The sequence below is a fragment of the Octodon degus genome, unplaced genomic scaffold (assembly GCF_000260255.1).
Source record: "Octodon degus isolate 3935 unplaced genomic scaffold, OctDeg1.0 scaffold00055, whole genome shotgun sequence".
Lineage (NCBI taxonomy): Eukaryota > Metazoa > Chordata > Mammalia > Rodentia > Octodontidae > Octodon > Octodon degus.
In genome coordinates, this window is record NW_004524631.1 from 9,109,896 (window position 1) to 9,118,673 (window position 8,778).

General features: G+C 40.9%; 1 protein-coding gene across 1 annotated transcript in view; it reads left to right on the forward strand.

The window, feature by feature from the left end:
- The first annotated feature begins 543 nt into the window (after positions 1-543).
- Wdr49 (WD repeat domain 49) overlaps positions 544-8,778 on the forward strand; it is a 114,003-nt gene continuing 105,768 nt past the window's right edge. Inside the window, exons 1-2 of the mRNA XM_023717810.1 lie at positions 544-614; positions 939-1,171. Coding sequence (XP_023573578.1) covers positions 1,040-1,171 — 132 coding nt within the window. The 5' untranslated portion in view covers positions 544-614; positions 939-1,039. The remainder of the gene's footprint in view (positions 615-938; positions 1,172-8,778) is intronic.

The window sequence follows — 8,778 nt, forward strand, 5'->3', positions numbered from 1 at the left end:
TCATAAAAAGTATGTTTTTCTCCTTTTTCTGCCTTTTCATTTTAATTAGCTTAACTAGTTTCATCATTATGTTTATCATGGTATACTTTGCTTTCTTCCCACATTTTCAATGAGTGCAACACTGCTTTTTGAACCATGCTGAATTTACATACATAGAAACTAGCATAAAGATAATATAAGGAATAGTGTTATTAAATAAGAATTACAAATTTCAATGTTGAAAAAATAAAATTCCAAAATGTCATGCTCTTTTTCGTTGGTTCATAGGCGATAACACGCCTCATAGTAAATACACTTGTAATGAAAGTCTTTAAATAATGCAAGAAGTAGTTTCACTAAAAAGTGAGTGGGCTGGCCCATTCTTAAAAAAAGTAGCTCAATGCTTAGCTAGGCTTTCACACTTTCAGTTCAATTATTACTTGAGAAGGAAAAAGAAACGTTTTGGTTGCCTTTATGTTGGTTGCCTGGAAACATACAAAGGCACCCAAACAAATGAAATAAACAACTCCTGGGGGCAGGAAGGTGGGCCCTGGCACTGGGCATGGACTTTGCAGCTGCTTCCTCTAATGCTCCCCCCGCCACCCCCCGCAGGAAAATGGAGTTGAAAACCACAGGTAAATGTAAGCAGGTTCAACCAAAGGGATTTTGGAAGGTTGCTTTGCTAATGGATTTAAAAGAAGATCCAAAGGTGTTTAAGGGTTAACTGCTATGAACTTGGGGAGAGGTTTATACATTTTTTTAACCATGCGTTTATACTCTGCAATATAAGCAGGGGGATGAGGGATTTTGCAAATGAGCTATAGAAACAAATAATTGGGGGAGAGAAAAGGGATTTCATTTCCTACCTTGGCTGGGCCATTTTGTCTCCTGATTTCCTTGCCAGAAAGGTTGTGATTTCATTCTGCAATTCTGTTGCTAATTGGCATTTCTTTTCGAAGGCACCTGTTGAAGGAAGGAAACAAACACTTAGGAGAGCTAAAGAGTGCTTGAAAAAAGTGAAGCTATTGTGAGTTGTTGGAACTGTGCACCTGAATTAAGCATGGGGTCCCAGCCTGGGCCAGGAAGCCCTGAGAAAACAACAGGTATGACTACAGATGAAGACTGGGACAGAGGCCTGCTTGAAAACCAGCTTGGAGTCAACGATTTTGTAAAGATACAGAAGGCCTTCGAGGTAAGCGGAGCCTATGGACTAGAGACTGTGGGTTGTTCACAAAGGCACTAGGGTGAAAAAGATCTCTCTCTCTCTCTCTCTGCTTCTGTCTCTCTCTGTTTCTGTCTCTGTCTCTCTTTATCTGTCTCTCTGTGTCTGTGTCTGTCTGTCTCTGTGTGTGTCTGTCCGTCTCTCTGTCTCTCAATATGTTTAATAGTTAATGCAGGAAGTTGAAAATGCTCAGATTTGGACTTAACTTCATTGCTTGCTACTTTATCTCATGATATTTTGTAGCTTGAAATTGATACACATAGTGAGAGGGTGGCTCCCATCTGTAATGCTGACTGCCTGGCAGGTTGAGGCAGGAGGTTAGGAGGATCCCAAGTTCATAGCCAGCCAGGGCAAGTTAAGAGACACTAACTTAAAAACTGAAACCAAAAATGTAAATAAAAAGCAAAATAAAAGACAGATAGTGGAAATAAGGAGGTGTTTCTTTTGCAGAAGAGAAAGGGACCAAGAGATCAAGTAGGGGAGGGATGGAAAAAGAATCTCTACGCAAGCTAGCTCCCCAAGGAATATAATTACTCTGTACTGCAAACAGCTACTAAAAACTAAACAAAAATTGAAAAATAAAGCCAAGAATAAAAATTAAAAAGAGGTGGGGAGGTCCTAGAGTACCCCTGGGTACTCAATATACACTATAGAAAACAATGCCCCAACTGAACCATAAACAACAAAATCACCACACATAAATATTATTCCCATCAAGCAAAGACAGTTAAGTTTTGAATTTTTTTCTTATAAATCAACATATTTGGGAATAACCAAAAATTATGGTTGTGCATCAGAAAAGCCAGAGTGCTCTAGATTATTAATGACCCCAATAATAGTCGTCCTTGAGTTTGATATGGGCATAGAACGAGGCAAATGCAATAGACACCTCTGGTTTCAGCCTGTCTCTTGTGCGTCTGCCTGAGGAACACAGCCTCCTGCTTAGAGTTGATTTTGGTCACTAGCTTTCCCAAAGTCTCCCAGGAGGGCCTGGATTCCCTTGCTTCTTTTCTGTCCTGAAGCAGTGCCAATAAAAACAAAACGGAAAAGCTTTCATTTTAATTCCACATAAAAAATAAGCCGCAAGAATTTAACTACAAATGAGTGATTTCCTTCTCTCCCCTCAGTTAATTAATGTGGAATTCTGCAGCTATGCTTAGTGAGCCGCATACATCAAAGGGATCAAATGTTTCAAATGTGGGTGGGAAGAAATGCCCCTCAGTGCTATGTAAGGTAGACAGGCCCGGGCCCTCATCCTTTCTACTCCATGATGTCTGCTAAAATATGATCTCAGTGATAAGGTCCTCCCAGCAGTGCTTGGTATATTTATTAATTTTTTTATGTATTTGGTACAGGGTCTATAGGGTCTCACTACGTAGATTAGACTCATAGTGATCCTCCTGTTTTTAGCCTCTCCAGTGCTGGGATTATAGGCGTGAACTACCATGCCCAGTCTCAGTTACCATCTCAGCGTGCCCCAGGAGCGAGGCTGGCACAGCAGGGCAGGGATGGAACCCTGGCTGCTGTGCTCTGCCTAAGCAGGCACTTTAGTCCACTGAGCTATCTGGCCAGCTCTAGTATATGTATTAATTTGAAGCAGATATTTGGGAATGCAACTTCAAATGAATAAAACATGAAATTTAACAATTACATTGACCTATGATTGGACTATATTTCAATCAGGAGCTAGCCAACAAATAAACAAATAAATCAACATAGATAAGAATGTGAAAACTCTTATAACCATAGAAACTCAGGTAAACCCTGTTTTGTGTGATACTTTTCGTTCTGTTTGCATTGATAAATTTATGCCACAATAGTAGCAATCATTTCTTTACAATAGAATCTGTCATACTTGGTAGCAAAGATATGGTCTCCTATACACTTCACTCATGATTAATCTCCATGTATTAGCTGGTCCTCCAAACTCATTTGTCTGAAAGGCTTCAGCGCTGCTCATGCCCACCACTCCAATGAATTTGGCATGTTTTGATAAACATAGCAAACAGTGTGACAGCTTGAGGACAATCAGAAAAATAGAACTGCAGATTATGACAGCTCTGATGCTGGAATGAACAGAAATGGGGCAGCTTTGTTCTGGTGCTAAGAACACAAATAATTTGAATGCAAAGTTCTGTGAGGAGAGCTAGTTTTATAAAGTCGGCATGGTAGTGAAATTACTCCCCAAAGACTGGGCGGATGTCTTCCCAAACTACATGCTAATCTTAAATGAACCCACAATGAAATAAACAATCATGTCTCAACTGTTCTGTTTTGTTTTTTAGTTTTTGCTTTCCATTAGAACTTTCAAAGTAGGGTCATTTAGGAAACTGCCAGTTGGAACAGTAGGCACTTGGAGACCGTGAAGGAGAAGAAAATAGAGCTAAATCTTGGAAACAACACAGATGTCCATCAACTGACAAATGGATAAAAAAAGATGTGGTATTTTTATGGAGCTGTACAATTCAGCTATAGAAAAGATAAACTTAAGGGTTTTATAGGTAAATGGATGCAACTAAAGACCATACTCATAAGTGAAATAATTCAAACTTGTGTGTATAAACACCACATTATCTCCCTAGTGTAAGACTCTGAAAGAGTATATAAAATCTGCAAAGTACAATACATGATGTGAAAAGGAAAGAATCTGTTTAAGGGGAAGGAACAACTGGGATGAGGAAAAGTACAAAAGAAAGAAGGAAGGGAAAATCATACATGTGTACATAAACAGGATAGCTTGGTCATTGTGATGCTGATTTCTGTTGGTCTACTGAAAGGAGCAGATAATCTTTTTTTTTTAATTTATTTTTTTATTTTTTTTCTTTTCAAAGTTTTATTGATAAACATATAGCAATGAGACAGTTTCAAATCAAATCGAAAGTACAGTTTCAACAAATAACACACTGCACATATTCTTCTTAGTGGTTAATTGCTGTACAAGATGCAGACTTGTGATCCTATTTACAAACACCATTAGAACAAATAATTCTATTCATTAAGAGAATGCAACTATATATCTATCCCAACCACTTTGAATACACAGATACAAAATGGACATTCATAGTTATACTCCATTTTTTTTAAGTTCCGTTATTGAATATTATAGGTGTGTAAACTCAGCAAAATATTCTAAAAGAGTCCAGTAGCCCATAATAGCATTGGGTCTTCTGTTTAACTGGCAATGTCAGAAATTATTGACCTGAGTCCCCCACAGCTCAACATAACAACATGGCTTTACTTCCTATATTTCATCTTCATACTTTTCTACTGGATGGTTAAGACCAAGGTAAAGCAGGACCTATGCAACAAGAGTTGTAGCTTTTGGGTCTGAGAAGGTCAGCGAAATGCCCTCAGGATTTATCCTGAGATCCTGTACCTCAGATTGTAGAACCTTTGTCAGTGCAGCCATGTGGATGAGTCACGGCCAATAGGAGCAGATAATCTTGAATCTTTTTCTCTCTCCTTTTTAATTTTTTTGGCCAATTTTGCATGCTTATATCTGGTAATTTGAAGACAATAAGGGCCTGCCACATGGCTCAGCACATTAATGCCCATGCTTAGGCAGATGCAGGGACTGGGGTTCGGTCCCTGTTGTGCCATGCTGCCCCCCCACCCAGGGCGAGCTGAGACAGTGACTGAGACTGGGAGTGGTGGCATGCACCTGTAATCCCAGTGCTGGGGAGGCTGAAAGCAGGAGGATCACTAGGAGCCTGATGTGTGTAATGAGACCCTGTAAACCCTGTATTAAATACATAATAAATAAAATTAAAAAATAATTTGAAGACCACAAAATACAACATAGCAACGATTGTTGAATTCTTATCATTTGGTTTAATGAAATTCTGTATCATTTCTTATTTATTTATTTTACTGTATTTTAGTCTTTAAGTAATGAATGCTAACTCATAGTCAGGAATAATTGTTTTCTTTTTTTTCTTAATGTATTTGGCATAGGGTCTCATTATGCAGCTTGGACTCGTAGTGATCCTTTTGTTTTCAGCCTACCCAGCACTGGAATTACAGAAGTGCACCACCACAACTGGACTGCCGGGGGCGGGGCCAGTGCGGCATGCGGTAACAGGGATTGAACCCCAGTCCCTGTGCTTGCCTAAGCAGGTGCTTAACCCACTGAGCTATCTTGCTGGCTCAAGAATAATTGTTTTCAGTTAAGATTTGTCACTCTGGAAGATATAAACTGCCATCCTTCTTTGTTTAAAAAAATAGAAAATACAGTCTGACCTCATGAACACACAGTATCTATGGCAGCTTTCTTTAAAAAATGTGATTTGATTGTAGTGTCTAGAAGAAATGACACCAATTAATTTTTAACAGAGTAGGGCAAACCAATGACCACATTCAGCATGTGTTAAGAGTCAGGACCCCGAGCACACATGATTTCTAAGCACAGGGCCACACCCCAGAAGATGATGCTCTGGGTGGGATCAGTGGACCCCAGCCGGTCTGTGATGAGCACTATGCCCACACCCAGGTGGGAGGGGGAAGCTGCCTTTGAAGGGAAAAGTCACAGTGCTCTCTCTCAGCTGCTGTGGGCCAGCAGGAACTCTGTACCACTGTCTCCAGAAATGCCAGACTCCGCACCAGGTTCCTTTAGCTTTGTGTTTTGTTTTTTTGCACAAACTATTTAAGATTTAACATTTGACACATATCGGCAGAAGCCCATGTCCTAAAATAGCAGTAGCAATGCTGAAATGAGACACATGAAGCTGTTCTTTAAACTGTGCAAATACTGTTCTGTATTTATTGCCAAGTGAAATGTCCATACCATATTCTTCTTAGTAGTAATTTTTTTTTGTATTTTAGAGAAGGATCTTCAGGGTATTCAGGGTCTCACTACTAGATCGGACTCGTAGTGATCCGCCTGTTTACAGCCTCTCAAGTGCTAAAATTACAGGCACACATCACCACGCCCAGTCTCAATTGCCATCTCAGCATGTCCTGGGGCAGGGCTGATACAGCAGGCCTGGGGATTGAACCCCCAGACCCTGTGCCTGCTTGAAGGTGCTTTAATCCTCTGAGCCATTTGGCCAGCCTCTTAGTAGTAATATTTAGGCCCAAGGCATGTAGTTGTGTTTATTGTACAGTAGTATAAATGAGTCAGGACCATTTACTGTTCAAGACCCCCACGTTAGACTTCCTAGATTCGAATATCCATTTTGCTGGATGCAGTGTGGCATTGTGCATCCCCGGGTCTCAGTTTCTTTTATTTCTAACATGGATATAATGGCTCTTTTTCAAGGACTAAGTGAAGTGTTATAAGAAAGCATATGGAAGGATGCCATTCATACAGAGATTTACGTACTTGGTTAGAAATTGAATGATATCATCTCTAGCACCTCTTGGTTCTAATTCAAGTTGTCTGTGGGAAACCAGCTACTGATGACCCTGGCAAATGTTTTCCTACGTTCCTTTGTAGTTCACAACAGAAGCAAAGGCAAAATTTGCCTGGAAGAGTAAAAATGTATCATTTTTCATCTCCTATTTCACATCTTCTCGCAAGCAAAAGATGCTAGGTGATGTCTGGATCCTATTCTTCGGAGCAAATAAGTTATGTAGGTGGAAGGACTGGCAAAGAAACTTAGCGATTTCATTTTCTTTTAAGAAATGATGTCCAAAGGACATATATCAGCCTAAAGGAAGTGAAACGTGTTGTTAGTAGCATTGTAAAAGGGTTGTTACTCAAACTTTCCTGTAGCACTCGAAATGCTTGGAGAAATGACATGGTCTCTGGATATTCGTACTATTTTGATGTCAGTCTTATTTTACATTTTCTTAAAAACTTCATAAGCCCCCTAGTGCATGAGAGAAAGTGGCTGTGGTTGCTGATTTTATAGGAATAGTGAGGAGTAAAAACTGTGGTGTAAATGACATGAAACTTGGAAAGCCCCCTCAGGCTTCATTTTTTTTTCCCCTGTGGTCGGTGATGTAGGTATCCATGTATTTCTTTCCCTGCATTGTCTTTGTTGACCTCATTGTGGAAGAACATTGAAGCTCTGTACTGGGTGCTCTGCTGCCTGCTTGATCTGGAGCTACCATCCAAGCAGAGCTGCTGAGCTCTCCTGATGGGGTTCTGGGTTGCCTCGATAGTGTCCTAGATCGCCTGTTCCAGTCCAGGTTATGGGTCCCAAGCTAGGGACCTCCTTGCACCTGTCTGAGCTGTCATTTGCCCCAGCACTGGTAAATCTTTAGCTTTAACTACCACAGAAATAGAAACCCCTAACCTAACGTAAGATGTGTTCATACTCAAGGTCAGAAGAATCAAACTAGTTCCGTGTGAAAAAAAACAAAACAAAACAAAACAAAAAAAAAAAAAACAAAAAAAACAAAAACTATAGTGAAAAGAGGTCTCTGGAGACCAGTGAGAACTCGTGGAGCGAAAGTGACCCGGGAGGCTCCCCGGACCCCAAAGGATGAGAAAAGCAGAGGAAGCGATTGTGCAAGTCCTAACACTGTGATTGAGAAAAAAATACAATAATCACATTCCTAGACGTTTCCATACCCTTATTCTCGGTCACCTGTATGAAATTCCCAAGATGGCTGCAGACAGGTTTTACAGCAGGGCCTCAGAGCTGTGCTTCTGCACTTCACCAGGATGCAGCCTACCCTGTCCCACCCTTCCAGGCAGACTGGGCTTTCAGGAAACACAGGCAGCGTGGGCTCTTTCCTGCCCTTCCCTTATCTGTTCTTCGTTCTGAACCATCAAGCTTCCTCCCCATTTGTTAAGGAGCTGAAACCCTCCGGCCTTCGCGGTGCCCACTGCAGCGTCACCACTCAGGTACACAGGAGCGCAGGCCCCGCCGGACGCGCCTCCGGTTCCACACCCCACTCACGTCTTGCTTCTGTTCCTTCCCCCGTACACTTGAAGCTCAACACATAACTGGAATTCCTCATTTTTGTTTTATTCTCTTCTCTCAGAACATGGGGATGTTATTTGTCTCTGGTGACAGCTAGTTCATGAAGACAGCTTAACATTTTTTCTTAGATAAACCTAACAGCTAAATAGAGAATTTAGTATTATATTATCCAATAATCTCCCGCATCAGAGAATTTTGTTCTTTTTAGGGTGGCCAAATTGTATACAATATACTTATGTATCACTTAAAGACAGGACTTGAAAAAATTACATTTTCAGATGATCTTGTTGGTTGAATATCACAGTGTATTTATGAAAAACTGGAATGGCTACAACTCTATTAGATGACCACTATCATATGTGTGTGGCCCATTTGTCTTGGTTATTTTTTCATTGCTGACAAAATACCTGATGCACATAATTTAAGATAGTTTGAGTCCGTTGTTTTTTTTTTTTTTTTTAATGTATTTAGTACAGGGTGACAGGGTCTCACTACACAGATCAGACTTGTAGTGGTCCTCCTGTTTTCAGCCTCCCAAGAACTGGGATTACAGGTACATGCCACCATGCCCAGTCTCAGTTGCCCGCTCCGTATGCCCTGGGGGTGGGGCTGGCACAGCACGCTGGGGATTGAGCCCTGGTCCCTGTGTCTGCATAAGCAGGCCCTTTAGTCTTCTGAGCTATCTGGCCAGCCCTCAGTCCATTG